General features: G+C 37.3%; 1 protein-coding gene across 2 annotated transcripts in view; it reads right to left on the bottom strand.

The window, feature by feature from the left end:
- The window catches only part of LOC124161083 (phospholipid-transporting ATPase IF-like), a 143,726-nt gene that overhangs the window by 31,131 nt on the left and 90,599 nt on the right, over positions 1–21,996 (bottom strand). For both annotated transcript variants that reach the window (XM_046537267.1, XM_046537268.1), the window contains one exon: positions 1,653–1,874. In XM_046537267.1, the coding sequence (XP_046393223.1) occupies positions 1,653–1,874 (222 nt within the window). The remainder of the gene's footprint in view (positions 1–1,652; positions 1,875–21,996) is intronic.

Consider the following 21,996-nt stretch of genomic DNA (forward strand, 5'->3'; position numbering starts at 1 on the left):
GGACACCCCTCCCTATTGGGTTAAATGGAAATCATATCTGCCCCCTCACCCCCTGCCCCACGCCGCCTGTGCCCCCTGCCCTTTTCTCTAAACCACCTCACTCACACAATCCAAAAACACCCTTATGTAGGGGCGCAGCTGGGAATTAAGGCTGGGGGGCGTTTAGGTGCAACTAATACCGGGGTGTGTGGAGGTATGGAATACCCACCAGGATAAGCGGTAGGTGCGAGATTAATAAATTTCGGAATTTTAAGATAAATGGCTCAAAATTGTGAGTTTTACAGCTCTCTGAGGGATAATTTATTAAAACTTACACTATTATATTAGTAATATCAATACAATTAAGTAAAAGGGATTAAACTTACAAATGTCTCTTAGCTCTGGGGCGGTTTTATCATCCAAAACCTCCCACTCACTGCGCCACTGCCCTTATAAACCCAACTACAACCAACCCCCAAGACCTGCACTCACTCCAAGACAGTGGCGTAGCTAGAATTTTGAAATTGAGGGGTTTATCGGCGATTTCGGGGTCCTCCCGGAGTGTATGAAAAAGGGGGGTCCTCCCCCTGAAAATTTTGGGATTTTTGATGTTGAAAACGTGATTTTTAGGACTCAAAAACAGTAATTTTGTACGAGTATTTATTTATCGAGGATTATCTCACTCACTTTTTGTGCCTCTTTTAAAGGAACAAGAGAGAGGTGGTGTAACAACCTGGAAACTCCCCCCCCCCTTGGCTACGCCACTGCTCCAAGACATTGAATCCACACATTTCAATTTACGAGATTTTCACCGTTCACGCCCGGAACTTGGGCGGGGCAGAGGGGGCACGTGCCCCGGGCGGCAGATTTCATGGGGAGGCAAAATATGGAAAGTTTATTAAAATTTTATGTCATTAAAAAATTAAATTATGCAATCACAATTCTTAATTTATTACTTAATAAACAATAATATTAACAAAACTTCTTGATAGCAAACATACGCTGTGCAATTTAAACTAAAGCATTTAAAAAATAGCTTATATTATATTTTAAAGGTGTGGGAGAGGATGGGAGGGAGCGAGGGGGATCACGGGAAGGGGGGCGGCAAACTGATCTTTTCATCCCAGACAAAACTCCTTGTTCCAGCCCTGCCAACCCCCCCGACCTATACTTCAAGAGACTGAATCAACGCGTTTCGATTAATGAGGTTTTCACCGTTCACGCGGCAGGTTCGCAAAATTCCACAGGAGAGTCGTCTTCTGACCGATAACGGCTGATGCTGTCGTTAGAGACATCCCAGTTTATCCTTTCGTATCAGTGGCATAGCCAGAGAAAGGGTCCGGGGGGTTCGGACCCCCCAAAATATAAAAACGCAATTACATATTTTCCTTCATAAAAAATTGAAAAATCATTAATTTACAAAATATTTCTTCGACAAATGAAGTTTTTTCGATTAAGAAAAGTTAGTTTAATTTAGTTAGTTTTAATTAAATTAGTTTAAAACCCTCTACTTACTACCTTTTTTTTTAATTCCCCCCCTTAGGTTTTAAACCCCCGCTGAACGAAATTACTGGCTACGCCACTGTTACGTATGCTCTTTGTTTAGTGCTGCAAAAAACATCCATCCCGCAGATACGTGTGCGTCATCATTTCGCAACGGCTGTGCTCCTCACCTTCGAAGATATCACCCGGTTGTCGCAAAACTTCCGCGTGGGCCATTGGCCATCGTCTTCCCCTTCGTCTCCTGCGTCTCCGGGCCCATCTTCCACGTCTGCCTTCTTCTCGTTGTTTAACGGTCGTTTCTTCTTCTCGCCTCCATGCCTCTCCTCGCTGCTGGATCGTTCCACTCCGAGGCATATTATTCGGTTCTCGTGCAACACAGAGCCGCCGTTTCCCTGGTTGGAAAAAAAAGAACAAATCGGGTTTTAGTCAGGGATGGCAAGTGAAACGAAACGAAAATGTTTCGTTTCGACTCGGAGCGAAACGAAAATACGAGGTCTGGGTTTAGTTTCGTTCCCGCACGAAATTTAAATCACCAAGGAGCTTAGTTTCGACCCGGCACGAAACTTTACTCCCGGGGACGAAACTAAATTAATCGAAACTCCGCTGCTATAGTTAAGTTTCGATCCCAGAAGTTGAGTGGAGGGGGATAAGAGGGAATAGTTTCCACCCATTACGTTGGACATGCATTTAGAAAGGTTAAATCATTGAGCTTAAAAATCGAATGGCCAGTTTGCGTTCTCCGTTCTCCTGTTTGTGGTAAAATATGAGTTCCTCATGCATCTAATGGCGGTTAGTCGGACCTCTACTTCATTCAACCATACATCGCACTCGGCGAGTGGATCGAAACTAAACTATTCAAAGGTGAAGCACGTGGTCCCTCCGGTGCGAATCATTACCTACGTTTCGTTTCGTCCCAGAGTTTTAGTTTAGTTTCGACTCGAAGTAGTTTTGACTCAGATTTCGTTTCGACCCTGAGTTTAGCTATCCCGGTGTAAATCCATTTCCTTTCGTTTCTACATTTCGCTCCTGGGAACGAAACTATAGAAATTTTACTGGATTTGACTTTCATTTCGTTTCACTTGCAATCCCTGGTTTTGGTGGATTGAATTATTAGTAGTTATCCTCGATCAAGGCCTGTTTACACGATACATTAACTCGTACGAGTTCGTAGATGTTCAGTTCCGGTCTACCAGAATCGTTCATGCATTCACGCATAAGCTCGTATGAGTTCATGTACGGCGTAAAAGGCCTTTAGGCGAGAAACGCAAAAGCAGTTACAAAGAATAGGAGATGAGAGGGAACTGTGTGTCACTATACGCCAGAGAGGGACCCGGTGGATAGGTCATGCCATAAAGGCCTGTTTACGCGATCATACATTTAGACATTAACTTGTACGAGCTAATATACCGTGCAAACAGGCCTTAACACCACTTAGCAATATGTGAGTATTAGTTTGAAGTTACATAAGGAACATGCTAGAGATAACAACTTGGGATTGATTAGAAAACGGAAGGAATTATCTCGGGAAAGGGAGAAATGGAAGGCTGCAGAATACCAACCTTTGGATTTTAATACTATGACTCTCTTTCGCTCGGAAAAGTCCTGCGGCCTTTTCTGGTACTCCGCTAGTCAAAAGCGGATTAAGGGAAGGGGCAGGGGGCACGTGTCCCCCCCAGACGCTTAAAAAAATGGAAGGGATGTTTTAGGACTGTTATCGTTACGTTCGTTTTGTTTTGTATGTTACGGAGCCTTAATAATTTAATTTCATTTTAATAATTTTCATATTAAAATAAACACAATATTTCGCATAGTTATTGTTGCATGTTGTTTTTAATCTCAAATATAAGATGACCGTTTGCCTGTCAGGCCCTTGTGCCCCTCAAGCTGGCAGGTCAAGATGCTGCCAACCGATCTTCGGATTGGCTATCGGGGAGGAATGCGGAGTGGAGCATTGCATTAATATTGTTTTAACCTATGAGGCTTTTGTCTCTCCATGAGAAGGCCGTCTAAAAAAATGCTCCGTGCTCAATGGTGCAAATATTTAGCTTGATACTATAATTTCGATATAGTTGAACCGTTCTTTCAGAAATAATTGGTACCTGCAAAGGGTTTTTCATTTAGAAGACAAAAGTTATTGCATCTTCAAAAAAATTTAATTTTCAAAATCAGATTGCCCATCGGTTGCATAATCATTTGTGCTCAATTGGAGAATTATAATTATATTAAGGCATTATTATGGCATTATGTCGTTCTACCGGTGGAGGTAGGTCACTATATAGATTATTTTTCGAAAATCCAGGCCTGTGCCGCTCCTAAATTGTATTCCCCTCTTTATTCTCCTGTACCCGGTGAATAGGTCATGCCATAAAGGCCTGTTTACGCGTTCATACAATAGACATTAACTTGTACTGCTAATATTGAACAAAATACTTTTCGTGTACTATTCCCTTAAATTCTATATCTATTAATTGAATTCTCTTCCACCCCTTTTCCGCTTACGTAACATGTTCCCTCTAACGCGGCCTTTAACTATCCTACCCCGTTTATTACTCGCTCCCATGGGGACTGAAGAGAGTAAGCCCAATTTCATCCCATAGAAGGTTGATTTCTGTTGCCATTTCAACATATAAAGTAAAATACTTTGCACTTTCCACATAAAAAATGTTTTATGTGGAAATGTTTATATGTAAAAAATTTTTTATGTGGAAAGTGCAAAGTGTTTTACTTCATATCTCATAATGAATCTCCACAAAGTATCTGCCTCATCCATCCAATTCATCAAATCAGCCAATGTTGCCATTTCGATCGCATTTCAATCGGTTTTCAAAAATGTGCGCGGTGCAGTGATGAGTACAATTTGATCGACTTTTTTCCATTTTTTTTTCATTATTATGCTTGTATTTACGAGGAATAGCATTGATAATAAATGAATTTTATAGATCACATTAGCATGTGCATGAATTTCGGATAACACCCCTAATTATACCTTATTTCTCGGTGAAACTCGGATCACTTCGTCCGTCAGCGACGCGAGTGGCTACTTTTGCAAACCCATTTAAATGCGCGGCGGGTAGCAACACATTTAGAGGCCGACTTGTACTTTTGTAATATTCGCGCTTGCTCCATCCAAATTTCTGCCTCCTATGAATCTCTTTTAGAAGTTTCCTCTCCTCGCCCACCGGGTCTAGCACCGTGTCTTTCTTCTTTTTTCTCTCTGGCCATCAATTCCTCCTCTTCGTCCTCCGTGAAGCGCAACGATCCAGATAAGACTCTTCGATAAAATTTTCTTTATGGGGAGGAGAGGTTCAAAATTGAATTACCGGAACCGAAGGTTCAAGCTCACTGAGTATTTAGTGATAAAATGGGGAGCAGCTCTGAAAATTTGAGTCGATAAGTGAGTCAGTAGCAGAAACGAACATCCATAGACTGTTTTGCTCCTTAAATGATGCATTTAAACGCATTAGATCATGTGTATTTGCTAAAAATTGCCTGAGGTTTTATCCAAGAGCAATCGTACCTCGAATAAGTTGCCACGAATAATTTTTTCTGAATAAGTAAAAGTGTTTATTCCTCACTAGCATGGTTACTAACGGTTAAACGATAAAAACCTGTTTTTGTCGGTATAAGTTGAGCTTCAATCAGCGGCAAGTATACTCTTTGGAGTTTTTCATAATCATACAAATATAATTGATTATGTTTTAAAAAGTGAATCGGATTCCATGCTCAAATCGGCGATAGGCCTATTACCCTAAATTTTCCATCAATCCCGCTTTCTTCGTGTCTCTTCCCTGCTTTTCCAACATATTTATCAATGTTTTCGGCATTCCCCCAGTACTTGCTGTATCGTCTCAATAATTATGTAATTCAGGTCGGGTATTTTGCTACACATTCGGATAGCATTTTTGCGTCTTTAATTTTACCTTTTTGAAATATCTATGTTTGCCAGCCTCTAAATAGATAATTTACTGCGTATTATGAACCCTCGATCAGGGAGGAGGTTCTAGGAAGGAAGGATAAGACATGTGTCACTATGGTGTTTGTTGGAGGGACATATGTGACCCATTGGTAGGTGCAACATAAGTACTTTCCAGTTGCTTTAGTAGGTAGGTTCACGGCTGCGCGATTCAAAACAAATACTTTTCGTGTATGTCATAAAAGAAACATTTTGCCGTTGTAAGCGAAATAAATCAAGCTAAAACAGAAAATTTATAGTACGGAGTATGACGATAATTTTATCAATTTTTTAGACTAACTCTTACAAGCTATAAGAACCGACCGCAGATTTATATCATGTACATAACGTAATTTGGCGTCTAATTCGTCTTTTATTTGCTAATAACTCAAAGAGTCGTTAAAAATAGCTTAAGTAATGTTGTTTACAGGATTCTTATGCTAACGTGAATTTTGCATCGTTATAATGAAAACGACTTGCATAAGCTGGCATGAACACTTTTCGTATCCTAAAGGAAAGCCTAATTGCAGAAGAAAGTAAGATGTAAGCGGGAACACAATTAATGGAACATATTTTGAAATTTTAATGAAATTAGCATATTCATTAATATTTATTTTCTCGGCCCAACCTTCTAAAGGATGCAATTTGGTTATTGTTGTGGTGAGATATGATACGACTCTGATGTATGCGAAAAATTTCGCACAATTTTGTGCAATGCGGGTGACTCCCGTAAAGTTATCCCCGTGGCTGGTCCCGGGAATTAGCTTTAGATAATGGAGGAACTGACAGTGAGATTTTGGCTGAATTAGTCCCACTATTACCGCACCGTTAACAATACCTCCCTCCGTGGGCCGAACTTGATAGCCTCGGCTTCACCAATCTCTCTTCGGCCAACTTGATGGGGTCGTTGTGTCTCCGCGGGCGGATGCTGCTTCGCCCTCCGCCGGCGACGGGAGCTCACCGCAGCCCACCCTGCCCTCACGAGCCCCAGGAACTGCTCATATTCTTCCTCGTCCTCCTCCTCTGTCTCCTCGACCACGGTTTCGGCCACCCACGTCCGGCGCATCACTGCGCGATCTTCCTCGCTACGCGAAGGCGCCCCACCTTCGCTAGAGTGGGCGTGGTGCACGCTAATTGTCTCTCCGGTGCCCGACAACTCAACAAGGTACAGTGCGGAAACGGACGCTGTTCTCTTGCGACATTACTCGCGGTGCAGGTGTCTTCCGCCTACATATTCCAGTAGAATCAATGAAATACTGTATGGTATAATAATGCCTATTCATCATCATTGGTCGAGAATCCTAAGATTGGTTTGACGCAGCTCTCCACTCAATTTTCCTATCAGCTAATCTTTTCACACCTACCTTCTTCTTCTCTTTCAATCCTTCTTTACCTGTTCCACATATTTCATTCGAGGTCTTCCTTTTCCGCTCTTGCCATCTACTTGTCCCTCAACGATTGCTCCATTAGACCAACATGTCTCAAGATATGGCCTGTAATGCTTATTATTTGTCATTAATCCTCATTTTAAGTATCCCATGTTCCAAGGGCATAATTCCCAAACTATCAATAATTTCTTATTCCAATTGGGTTCCATCGCGACTAAACGAAAAAAATAAATATTATTTGCATATTTTGTTAAAGAAAAGTTTTGATTTCATATATGACATCCATTGATGCTGAAAAATCATGGTAAGGGTGCTCAGTATGAGGAAAATTCCTCGCTTATATATTTTTAAAACAGTCTATTTTAACCTTTTCTAGCTGACCGCACTGTTAAATAGATTGTCTTCAATCAAGATGGATGGATATCAGAGTAATTTTGCGGCTATAAGATTATTTTTAAATGAATAAACGAAGGTTTATTTGATAGAATCCTAGCAATATCGTTCTGTCAGAATTGATATACTCAATTAGCAGTAATGTAGTTAAATAATTCGACCTTTTACGACATTTCAAATGTATTGTCAAAAGATATTTGATGCTGTTCAATAATGAACTATTTTTTCGCATGAAAAGCAAGCACAAAAACAAACACAATTCTCCATTGATTACTCTTGTATTCGTATCGCTAGCGATGCGGTTCGTGTTTGTTTTGAAGACGAAGGCTGAACTTCTAACTCACCGAGCCTACAACAGCGTGACGTTTCTAGCGATATTTTATTGATGGTATTTTTCAAGCATGTCCATGAAACTCTCATACTTGGTGACAGTGGCGGATCTAGGATAGGGACAAGGGGGGGAGCTAAGTAGGGGGTAACCTCACAGCAGTATTGCGGGTGCGAAAAAAATTACCATTCTATATAGTGTAAATTGGATATTCAAGGGGGAGGGCCTTAGACCCCTTAACCCGCCCATAGATCCGCCGCTGCTTGGTGATATCGAACTGACATTATTCATTTAATTGAATGAATTTAGTGAAAGTGTGCTCCAACTTAATTTTTTCTATCATACCTGCTGTAATGTCTATATTTCTTGTGGAATTCGGTCTGCGTTTTGATTTTTTAGTTTGACAATTCATTTTATTTCACCTTTAGTTAATTTTATTCTTTACCGAGATTTTTTCCACATCGATTTTCCACTTCGAATCGATGTGAATAACTTTCATGCCTTTGGTTATTTCGTTCATCAACTGTTATCATCACAGCCGGATATAGGTATTTTCGATACCTTTATTATGTTTGCTCTCTTCTTCAAGGTTGCGCTGCCACCAACTAGCATTTATGAAGTTTTTTTCCGGTGAACTTCCCTATTTGCTGTGACCCTTTTTGTTTACTATACTCTTTTCACTCCTCCCAACATTAAGAGTACAGCTATTAAGTTAGAAAAATAATTTTTTTCCTTCCAAGTGTGTGGAGCATTAGTCCAAACAGTTTTTATCTTGTTTCCCGTGCGGTGCTTGACGACGATTATCATATCTCTCGTGTAAGTTAGTGCAATAATGTTTTCTCTGAATTCTTATATTTAAAGTTCTCTCATTTAAAATTAAAACTGATAGTGATTTATTAGCTTTACCCAATATCCGCTATTCATCTAATACAATGCATTTTTATTTATGCGCATTATATGCAAACTGTCATCAATGTTCCGCCAATAATCAGACGTTATTACTAGGACTCTTATATTAATGAGTATGTACTTGATTTTTGCGTATGGTTATTAGCTTTATGGAACGTGTTTACCATTTATATGTTATATTGATCAAGATATGGAAGGATCTTGCAATACTGTTACGATTAAAACGTTCTATCAGATATCTGCCTTATTCAATTAAAATTCATTCATTATTTGGATAAGATATAAGGCGACGCCATAATTACGTAGAAATCAACATTTTACGTTAACAATCCTGAGATTGCTTTGACGCAGCTCTCCATTCCTCTCTCCTGCCCGCTAGCTTTTTCATAGCAACGTATTTCCTCTTTTTTATATCCTTTATAATCTGTCCTATGTAACTCATTCGGGGCCCTCACTTGCCCTTCTTTCCTTCCACCTGTCCTTCTACAACATTTTTCATCAGGCCATCAAGGCTCATAATGTGACCAACTAAGTTGTACCTTCTTCTTCTTTTTTGAACTTTTTTGAAGAATTCTCTTCTCCCATTATTCTTAGCTCTTACCCATTACTTAATCGGTCTATCATTTTATCTTCATCATTCTTCAGTGGCACCAAATTTCGAATGCTTCCAACGCTGTAAATAACTTCTCTATCGCTGTCAACATCCAACCTTGCTCTCATGTAGGAACATGCTCCATTAGGCTGTCCAAAAAAAACATTTTTTTTTAAATTTCAAAATCGTCAACCGGATTTCAATGACCCTCGGGTATACAAGGATAGGAAAAAAATAAAAAAAATAAATTAAATAATTAGTTAACGAGAGGCGCCTAAATCCCAGCACCCTTCATTTGTCATACGATTTCGCTAAAACTGTCAAGATTAGGGTAATCAGGGGAAGTTATGTTCCGTAGTTCTAAAATTTCATCGGTTTTTACATATCTTGCACCATTTAGGCTTTGCGGCCCGCGCAGCCTGGCGCCAAGAGTGGCGCTAAGCGATGCGGCTCGCGCGACGCGGCGCAACAGATGGCTGAGGCCGTCCCCCTCCCCTCCTCTCCCTTCCCTCCTCACCCACGGTCGCCCGCCATGTTCACTCTACTTATATACTTACTCTATGCTTCTAGCTTTGAATTCTTTTTGTCATATCCTATAGATCATAGGCGGGTCTAGGGGGGGGGGGGGGGTCACGGGGGCACGTGCCCCCCCAGATCCTTAAAAAATATGCAAGACTTTAATACGGTCCCATTATCATTGCGTTAGTTTTGTATTACGAGGTATCCTTGTCCTCCCCCCCCCCCCAGAACAAAATCCTGGATACGGCCTTGCTTGTGCCCCCTCCCCAGAAAGAAATCCTGGATCCGCCCCTGATTTAGATATTGTAGTTTCCACATTGTTACAAACATTCACTTGAAACACTGTTTACGAAGTGGAAATTTGATAGTTTATAGCAAATCGATGAGAAGGTCAACTATAACAGGACTTACGTTTTATTCTTTGTGAGAACCTGGCCTGTGGAGTTAGTACGAATAAATCCGCGTTTGTACTTTAATTTTTTTACAAAATTAGCGTCTTTATGTTATGGGACTAAAATGAGCGAGGGTTGGTATCATTTCGCGTCCAAGACTGTCTCAGAAACTATTAGGGATATCGCTTTCATTTAAATGTTTTTGGAATCTTCGCATTAAAATTAGCCGTAAAATATATTTTGTTATGAAATCTAATTACTGCAATCTTTATGGACCTTAGAGGGTTAAACAGCCTTACCCGATGCCAAATCCGGAAAGATTTCATACGCCTGTAATGCTTGTTAAGGCCGATTTACACGGGGTACTTCATTGCGCAATCTGAGGCACGTACGAAAACGCATACAAAATTGCGTCGTGCAAAGCGGTGAATTGCTAGAACGAATGCGAGAATGCATGGATATGAGATGGCAAAATAATTCTCTAGTTCCGAGCTCGCATTTTCGCAATTTCATCATTTTTTCCCGTGCTACCCTGCGCAATGACGTGCCACGTGTAAAACAGCCTTTATAAATTTCATCCATCATTACTTCATCGATTTTATATATATTCAAATGGCATAATCTTCGATGCAAGGAGTTAATGCAAGAGGTTCTAAAATGTAAGTGATTGAGGCATAAGAGCAATGAGATAATTTTAATGCCATTTCCTACTAAGATGACCATAATGCCTATTTACAGTCACGTTCTATTTAGTTCATTACTTGTGGAAACATCAAAATTGTGAAATGGATTGGCAAATTATTTTCTTCATTTTCAAAGTGAGGGAGTGCCTTCCACGTGCAAAACTTGGCACAGGGAACTAGATTTCAATCCTTCTTACGAGTAGATCGGCGTGGTAATCGATCATTATGAATTACCGTTGAGAAGCACGAAAGCAAACGTGGAGGTTTTAACTGCTTCACAGTTTAAATGGAAATGCTACTGTGACACCTAACGGCTTTAGGAAGAAAACCCTCCTGCTCTCTTTATTTCCTCTCTTTCCTTGTTTTCCGTACATATTGCATTTCAAAAGCGACTTTTTTTATATCATAGGATGACTTTTCCTTCTTTATCCACGCACAGAATGTCTTAATTTCTTCAAGTAGATTACTTTCCTCCAAATCTCTCGACAATCGACCGCGACGTATCCTCTCACTATCTATGGGGATTTTGACTAATCCCCTCGTGCTAATAGGGGTTATCGATCAAATTGATGTTTGTTCAAAGAAATACGATGCTATAATTTAAAAAATGCAGAAATCGTGTGATATTACGTGCGTTTTACATGATTTATTTATATCTTTCATTGTAGTGTCTGATGTTAAACTAAGCTTCTTTAGGAAATAATTGAGGAAAAAGTTTTGTGGTGTATGAACTTGAAATTATGGATATTTATCTAACATTATCTTACATTCTATGTTTTGATGATTACTGAACTTACTTCATTGAGCTTTATAATCACGGCGCGAGAACTCTAAAAAAAAGCGTCACATAGATTCGTTTTCTGCCTGGCTACTTAGGTATAAATTCTCTGTTTTTTAAATACATATCTTGGTAAGTTGCAACTTCATGAATGATACAACTTATTTTACAAATATTGTGGCTTTCGTAAACTGTGGGTTTAAGTGGATTATACAAAATCACTTTCATTTATGGAAGGCTACTTGTTTTTCACGGTGTTGTGATAGCAGTGCAGTTAAGAACTTATTATGGAAAAAAATTCACAAGAACTACATATGTATAAAAATTTTAAATTCTCAGCATGTGATGTGCGGGCGTGGAAATGAGCTCTACGATATGGCATTCTAATTTTACTTGCATGGAATCGTAAAATTACAGTTTAGTAAGTCAGAAAATTGAAAAAAATCTACGAAATATATAAGAAAAAAATTAAAGCATGCAAAGACTAACAAAAATAATCTATGTTGCTTCGATTAATGAACAATTGATTTTTTTCAATTGATTCAGTTTTTTTGTGGTGGAAATATTGGACATTCATTGATGAATAAGTAAAATTTATAATTTCAACGTATTTATTTCAGACTCCCACAATGCGACTCACCACACTGTGGCGTAATCAAGCCACATAAACGTAGGACTGGTCTGAAATAAATCTGTGGAAATTAAAAATTTTACTTAATCAATTATCGATGTTGCTTTTTTACCGGGCACAGTTTTTTAATTCTCGCGTATTTTTGTGAATTTTTGGACCATAGCATTCCAGCACTTGGTCGCTCCGGCGCGCGCCCTCCGTGAGAAACTCTTTTCTTTGAATAGAACTGCAAATTTTCCGCAGCTGCGTGTGATTGCGCATTTCAGCCCACTATTGTGACCGAGACCTTGAGAGACTAGTTGAGTCACTCACGTCGTCTTCATCTTATGCTTCGCTTGTGCACATTTTGTATGGGCTTCTCCTTTCTTCTGACAACGACTATATAGCAGCCCTTTTTGTAGTGAGTTTTATTGCCTTGGATATTGTTGGAAACTTATAAATGACGTTTCTTTAAACATTTATTTTGTATTTGAACTATTTATATAACTTATTTTTCTGCGGCAATTGAGAATTAATCAAATACTAATGCCTTTTAGCGTATAATTTGCTAGAATAAAGAGTGACATAAACATTTGCCTTATTAATGTTCACAACTTTGGGTTTTAATTATTATTATTATTAATAGCATTACTAAAAGTGTGTGTACAACAATATTTAGCGCGATGTACTAATAGGTAAATACTGTCTGGTTATGGGACTAATAGACAGGTGATACGGTGATCCCTAGGGTGATAAAAATGAGGCTATATTTCATTTTACAGCCATTAGAGCTTAGTAGAATCTTTTTTTAAAGGTCTCATGACATCTGATCCTCTAAATAATGTGGGGAAACTGAGTTACCCCCGCACAGTCTTGGAAGGTTGAAAGAGGCACGGAAACATGCCTGTCTTCAAAAATCGTAAAAAAAAATTTGTCTTTAGATCGCTACGGTGAAGCGTGTTTTAAAAATAGATCGTATCTAAATGAAGACCTGTCAATCGCCACCGATAATAGAATCGAATGCCTAGTAATTTGTGTTTATTCCCGGGTTTTCACTTTATTTTTATTCCAATGTTTAGTGTATGCATTGGAATATGTTCGTGTGTTTTTAAATTTATCCATCAATAAGTCACCATTGCAGTCTCGATCGGGAGGTTAAAATAAAGTTTTTTCTCCAGTATAATTCTGCGATAAGGAAGAAGGCTGTTGACGCCCCCCTATATAGCTAGAAACTGACTCATTGATTGGGTGATTGATACAAATTAGCAGCCCAAACTGTGATAGGTGTGGGTATATGGAATATTGGACGTAAAAGTAAAAAAATATTCATCGGGAGGAAAAATCTGAAAACTTTAAAAAGTCGATTAGTTTTCGAGATATATCGACTTGAATTAACATGGGGGCCTTATGGGACTAAAACTTTTTCACTTTTATTATGTATTTCTAAATATGTGAGGAACATGAGATTCCCTTGACATAAACAAGATTTTTTGGTTGATTTTTTGGTGTGGTTGTCATTGCGATAATTTGATATTTAGTATTTTTTATGATTTTTTGAAAGTGCCCCATGCTTTTCTTATGGCACTACGTAAAGAATTTTTTTGACCAACTTGCAATCATCACAGGACAAATTCCTTGAAACGCAAGATACTAGATTTTTTGGTTGATTTTTTGGCTATCTCGGAATTTTCATATGTCGAAACAATTCCGAGGAATAAACGATTTCGACTTTCCATTGTAGAGGTGGTCGAATTTTCAATCTTGGATTTCGGCGTTGAGACATGTGCCATATGAAAATTTGGAATCTCCAAGAAAAACCGTTAGAGGGTTCTCCGAACCCTCACGTTTGAGCTTACTTTCGCCGTATCCCTCTTGGTTAATTAATAATTAAATTCCAAAAAATGTCCTGCTAGCGAAAAATCATTGTCGCCATTTTTTTGTGGAGCATGCAATCTTGAATATCTTAGCAACCGTTTAAGCTAGAGGAATGAAATTTTCAGAGTAATAATATTATTAAAATGGTCAACTTTTGCAATGATGACCATTCCGCTCGATCGATTCATGTGCGAGTTATATCGATACGAATCTCCTTGGATACGCTTTAATCGCTAATAAATTTTTTATTAATCAAGTTTTGAACATGAATGTCATACAAAATACGACTGAAAATGTCATTCATCCGACAAAAGTTAAATCAGGCGAATCGATTGATTAGACTCGAAGTTATGATCGATACAAGGTTGTATTCGATTGAGCCATTTTTTGGGCTTATTTACATAGTTACGGAAATAAAAATTTTAACAATATGTAAGGAAAAAAATGAATTATGCGCACACATAAATTATTTAGATGAATTATGTTTCCTAATGAAGATACATCGATTTGAATTCATATATTTTTGTATTAGGCCCCCGTAAGAAATACACGCATCCCGTCTGTCTACGTCACCAATATAAGAACATAGGCTAAATTTTGAAAGCGGGGATATTAGAGAAGGCAGGGATAAGGGAGTGACCATAGAAGGGATATCAATAGGATTGCGGATTTTACAGTACAGATGTCAGCAGTGTCTAAAGTACGATTCGATTAGTATAGCAAATACGCAAATTGGCATAACTTGATAAGTATATACGTTGGACCAATGAAACTTGGTAAACAGGTACATCTTGGTATTCCTCACGATACTCTATGGTTTTGTATTCAGTCTCACGTTCGATATATATCGAATCTACTTTTTCTTAAAATATATCGAATTGCTATAACATGTAGGATTTAACATTCAAGGACATAGTTTACTAGGGATTAAATAGAAGATACCCATAGACTGGATTTAAAACCAATAGCATTGCGGATTTTACAGTACAGATGTCAGTATGATCGAAAAATCGATTCGATTATTATAGCAAATACGTAAATGGGCATAACTTCCATAGATTTACCGTTCGATCAATGAAAATTGGTGATTGGGTACATATTGGTATTCCTCACGATGCCCAATGAAAATTTGTTTTGTACGTAGTCTCACATTCGATATATATCGAATCTACTTTTTCTTAAAATGTATCGAATTGCTATAACATGTAGGATATTACATCCAAGGACATAGTTTACTAGGGATTAAATAGTAGATACCCATTGACTGGATTTTAAACCAATAGCCTTGCGGATTTTACAGTACAGATGTCAGTATGATCGAAAAATCGATTCGATTATTATAGCAAATACGTAAATATGCATAACTACAATAGATTTACCGTTGGATCAATGAAATTTGGTGAATGGGTACATATTGGTATTCCTCACAATGCCCAATGAAAATTTGTTTTGTACGTAGTCTCACATTCGATATATATCGAATCTACTTTTTCTTAAAGTATATCGAATTGCTAATACATGTAGGATTTTACATCCACAGGCATAGTTGACCAGGTATTAAATAGTAGATACCCATAGACTGAAAATTAAACCAATGGGATTGCGGACTTTACCGTACAGATGTCAGTATGATCGAAAAATCGATTCGATTATTATAGCATATACACAAATTGGTATAACTTGAAAAGTATACCCGTTGGACCAATGAAATTTGGCGAATGTGCACATCTTGGTAATCCTCACACTGCCCAACAGAAATATGCTTTGTATGTTGTCTAACGTGCGATATATATCGAATATGCTTTTTCTTCAAATATATCGAACCGCTATAACATATAGGATTTTACATCCAAGGGCATAGTTGGCCAGGTATTGTATAGTAGATACACAGACTGAAAATTAAACCAATAGCATTGCGGATTTTACAGTACAGATGGCAGTGTAATCGCAAGATCGATTCGATTATTCTATCAAATACGCAAATTTGCGAAACTTGATTAGTTTATACGTTGGACCAATGAAATTTGGCAAATGGGTACATCTTGGTATTCCTCACAATGCCCAAATGAAACATATTTTGTGTATAGTCTCACGTTCGGTATTAATCGAATCTACTTTTTCTTAAAATATATCGTAATGCTATAACATATAGGATTTTACATCCAAGGACATAGTTGACCAATATAATTATGAGGAAGATAGCCATAGACTGTAAGTTAAATCAATAGCATTGCGGATTCAACAATACAAATGCCAGTATAATCGAAGAATGGATTCGATTATTATAACAAATACATAACATTGGCACAAGTTGAATAGTGTATCCGTTGGCCCAATTAAATTTGGTGCTTGGTACATCTTGGTATTCCTCACAATTCCCAAAGGTAATATGTTTTGCATGTAGTCTCACGATTGATGCATATCGAATATGCTTTTTCTTAAAATATATCGAATCGTTATAACATAGGATTTTGCATGCACGTACATAGTCGACCAGGAATTTTAGTGTTGATGATCAAAGATTGGAAGGTAAATCAATCGGATTGCGTATTTTCAATGCACGTGTCAGTATACTTGATAATTCGATACGATTATGATAGCAAATATGCCAAATCCTATTTGCAAATTGGAATAACTATTTTTTAAGACCAAAGAAATTAGAGGAATCGTTACAATTCAGTATTTTACAAACTGCATTATGGACATTCGTTTTGCAAGTGGAATATCTTTATATATTTATCTAAAGAATCTGCGTTGTATTTTCAAGAGTGGCTTATCACAATGCTTATGGACTTTAACAGTTGAAAAATAACCACATAATCAACACTCTCTTGAAATTTTTAAAACCTTATTCCGATTATGTGTCAATGGTTAACTTAATGGATCAAAGAATCAATTATCCGTCAAATAAAATCATATTGAAAATAACAAATATTTCTAACAGTGAAAAATTTAGTTCCTTACCCTTTCAAAAAACGGCGGGGAAATATTTGAATATTATACCACTTATGGGCACATGACTCGAAAATATGTGACACAACTATGTTTCCACCCCCCCTAATTACCCGCTTGATGAATTCAAGCGCCCAATCGACTCGTTACATATATAAAGTGGGAAAGTAATTGATTGATTGGGTGATTGACACAAATTAGTAGCCCAAACTGTGATAGGTGTGGGTATATGGAATATTGGACGTAAAAGTAAAAAAAAATTCATCGGGAGGAAAAATCTGAAAAGTTGAAAAAGTCGATTAGTTTTCGAGATATATCGACTTGAATTAACATGGGAGCCTTATGGAACTACGACTTTATCGCTTTAATTTTGTACTTTAAAACGTCCGAGGAACATGATATTCAATGGACATGGACTAGATTTTTTGGTCGATTTTTTGGTGTGGTTGCCATAGCGACGAATTGATATTTAGTATTTTTTATTACTGTTTGAATGCTCTCAATGCTTTTCTTATGGGAAAACTTTAGGAATTTTTTTGACCAATTTGCAATAATCGTACGACAAATTCCTTTGCCAAAAAGTTAGAGAATGTTTTGGTTAATTTTTTGGCTATCTTGGAATCTTCATACGTCGAAACAATTCCGAGGAATAAACGATTTCGACTTTCCATTGTAGAGGTGGTCGAATTTTCAATATTGGATTTCGGCGTTGAGACATGTGCCATATGAAAATTTGGAATCTCCAAGAAAAACCGTTAGAGGGTTCTCCGAACCCTCACGTTTGAGCTTACTTTCGCCGTACCCCTCTTGGTTAATTAATAATTAAATACCGAAAAATGTCCTTCAAGCGAAAAATCATTGTCGCCATTTTTTTGTGGAGCATGCAATCTTGAATATCTTAGCAACCGTTTAAGCTAGAGGAATGAAATTTTCAGAGTTATACTTTTATCACAATGGTCAACTTTTGCAATGATGACCATTTCGCTCGATCGATTCATGTGCGAGTTATATCGATACGAATCTCCTTGGATACGCTTTAATCGCTAATAACTTTTTTATTATTCAAGTTTTGAACATGAATGTCATACAAAATACGACTGAAAATGTCATTCATCCGACAAAAGTTAAATCAGGCGAATCGATTGATTAGACTCGAAGTTATGATCGATACAAGGTTGTATTCGATTGAGCCATTTTTTGGGCTTATTTACATAGTTACGGAAATAAAAATTTTAACAATATGTAAGGAAAAAAATGAATTATGCGCACACATAAATTATTTAGATGAATTATGTTTCCTACTGAAGATACATCGATTTGAATTTATATCTTTTTGTATGAGGCTCCCGTAAGAAATACACGCATCCCGTCTGTCCACGTCACCAATATAAGAACATAGGCTAAATTTTGAAAGCGGGGACATTAGAGAAGGCAGGGATAAGGGAGTGACCATAGAAGGGATATCAATAGGATTGCGGATTTTACAGTACAGATGTCAGCAGTGTCTAAAGTACGATTCGATTAGTATAGCAAATACGCAAATTGGCATAACTTGATAAGTGTGTACGTTGGACCAATGAAACTTGGTAAACAGGTACATCTTGGTATTCCCCACGATACTCTATGGTAGTATGTTTTGTATTCAGTCTCACGTTCGATATATATCGAATCTACTTTTTCTTAAAATATATCGAATTGCTATAACATGTAGGATTTAACATTCAAGGACATAGTTTACTAGGGATTAAATAGTAGATACCCATTGACTGGATTTTAAACCAATAGCCTTGCGGATTTTACAGTACAGATGTCAGTATGATCGAAAAATCGATTCGATTATTATAGCAAATACGTAAATGGGCATAACTTCAATAGATTTACCGTTGGATCAATGAAATTTGGTGAATGTGTACATATTGGTATTCCTCACGATGCCCAATGAAAATTTGTTTTGTACGTAGTCTCACATTCGATATATATCGAATCTACTTTTTCTTAAAATGTATCGAATTGCTATAACATGTAGGATTTTACATCCAAGGACATAGTTTACTAGGGATTAAATAGTAGATACCCATTGACTGGATTTTAAACCAATAGCCTTGCGGATTTAACAGTACAGATGTCAGTATGATCGAAAAATCGATTCGATTATTATAGCAAATACGTAAATGGGCATAACTTCCATAGATTTACCGTTGGATCAATGAAATTTGGTGAATGGGTATATATTGGTATTCCTCACGATGCCCATCGAAAATTTGTTTTGTACGTAGTCTCACATTCGATATATATCGAATCTACTTTTTCTTAAAATGTATCGAATTGCTATAACATGTAGGATTTTACATCCAAGGACATAGTTTACTAGGGATTAAATAGTAGATACCCATTGACTGGATTTTAAACCAATAGCCTTGCGGATTTTACAGTACAGATGTCAGTATGATCGAAAAATCGATTCGATTATTATAGCAAATACGTAAATGGGCATAACTTCAATAGATTTACCGTTGGATCAATGAAATTTGGTGATTGGGTACATATTGGTATTCCTCACGATGCCCAATGAAAAATTATTTTGTAAGTAGTCTCACATTCGATATATATCGAATCTACTTTTTCTTAAAATGTATCGAATTGCTATAACATGTAGGATTTTACATCCAAGGACATAGTTAACTAAGGATTAAATAGTAGATACCCATAGACTGTATTTTAAACCTAAAGGGTTGCGGACTTTACCGTACAGATGTAAGTATGATCGAAAAATCGATTCGATTATTATAGAAAATACGTAAATGGGCATAACTTCAATAGATTTACTTTTGGATCAATGAATTTTGGTGAATGGGTACATATTGGTATTCCTCACAATGCCCAATGAAAATTTGTTCTGCACGTAGTCTAACATTCGATATATATCGAATCTACTTTTTCTTAAAGTATATCGAATTGCTATAACATGTAGGATTTTACATCCACAGGCATAGTTGACTAGGTATTAAATAGTAGATACCCATAGACTGAAAATTAAACCAATGGGATTGCCGACTTTACCGTACAGATGTCAGTATGATCGAAAAATCGATTCGATTATTAAAGTATATACACAAATTGGTATAACTTGAAAAGTATACCCGTTGGACGAATGAAATTTGGCGAATGTGCACATCTTGGTATTCCTCACACTGCCCAACAGAAATATGCGCTGTATGTTGTCTAACGTGCGATATATATCGAATATGCTTTTTCTTCAAATATATCGAACCGCTATAACATATAGGATTTTACATCTAAGGGCATAGTTGGCCAGGTATTGTATAGTAGACACACAGACTGAAAATTAAACCAATAGCCATGCGGATTTTACAGTACAGATGGCAGTGTAATCGCAAGATCGATTCGATTATTCTATCAAATACGCAAATTTGCAAAACTTGATTAGTTTATACGTTGGTCCAATGAAATTTGGCAAATGGGTACATCTTGGTATTCCTCACAATGCCCAAATGAAACATATTTTGTGTATAGTCCCACGATCGGTATTAATCGAATCTACTTTTTCTTAAAATATATCGTATTGCTTTAACATATAGGATTTTACATCCAAGGACATAGTTGACTAATATAATTATGTGGAAGATAGCCATAGACTGTAAGTTAAATCAATAGCATTGCGGATTCAACGATACAAATGCCAGTATAATCGAAGAATGTATTCGATTATTATAACAAATACATAACATTGGCACAAGTTGAATAGTGTATCCGTTGGACCAATTAAATTTGGTGCTTGGTACATCTTGGTATTCCTCACAATTCCCAAAGGTAATATGTTTTGCATGTAGTCTCACGATTGATGCATATCGAATATGCTTTTTCTTAAAATTTATCGAATCGTTATAACATAGGATTTTGCATGCACGTACATAGTCGACCAGGAATTTTAGTGTTGATGATCAAAGATTGGAAGGTAAATCAATCGGATTGCGTAATTTCAATACACGTGTCAGTATACTTGATAATTCGATACGATTATGATATCAAATATGCCAAATCTTTTTTGCAAAATGGAATATCTTGAGAATAACTATTTTTTAAGACCAAAGAAATTAGAGGAATCGTTACAATTCAGTATTTTACAAACTGCATTATGGATATTCGTTTTGCAAGTTGAATATCTTTATATATTTATCTAAAGAATCTGCGTTGTATTTTCAAGAGTGGCTTATCACAATGCTTATGAACTTTAACAGTTGAAAAATAACCACATAATCAACACTCTCTTGAAATTTTTAAAACCTTATTCCGATTATGTGTCAATGGTTAACTTAATGGATCAAAGAATCAATTATCCGTCAAATAAAATCACATTGAAAATAACAAATATTTCTAACAGTGAAAAATTTAGTTCCTTACCCTTTCAAAAAACGGCGGGGAAATTTTTGAATATTAAACCACTTATGGGCACATGACTCGACAACACGTGACACAACAATGTTCCCACCCTCCTAATTACCCGCTTGAAGAATTCAAGCACCCAATCGACTCGTTTCATATATCTCTGCGTCATGATCTATATTCGCTGACTTTATTGCTCTCTTTTTTCTTTAGATCACCTTAGGGCGATCAGGAACTGCTTATCTTCATTCAGTTGTCACGTTCTTGAGACTAATAGATAAATAACACCGCTTCCTTGTCTCTCCGACGTGGCTAAAATATTTAGCACGACAGGTGGTCGTTTATCATGATTTTGTAAGCAGCACGTCATCTAGGAATCAAGCCCAATGTTTTATATCGGCGGTGTGCTTGGGTTATTACACTGTAGATGTTCGCTCTGTATCTTACCTTGAAATGGAAGGACGGCAAGTCGCACAGTTTTTATCTGCGTCAGCATTGATCGAACGTGAAGATCACACAGGCACCAAAAGATTAGCTAGCCTCTAGCTTCCTTTTTCTCCCAGACGGTTTCGCGAGTCATGATGGCATTGGAGAGGAAGATATAGATGCGACTTCTCCACTTGTTTCCAAATGCGAAGATCACGAGGTGAAGTGAAGACATACAAACATTTTCCTCAATTACAGAGTGAATATTTCAATATATTCAGTGCCTAGCTATCTTCATTCATCCATCCTCGGT

The sequence above is a fragment of the Ischnura elegans genome, chromosome 6, assembly GCF_921293095.1.
Source record: "Ischnura elegans chromosome 6, ioIscEleg1.1, whole genome shotgun sequence".
NCBI lineage: Eukaryota > Metazoa > Arthropoda > Insecta > Odonata > Coenagrionidae > Ischnura > Ischnura elegans.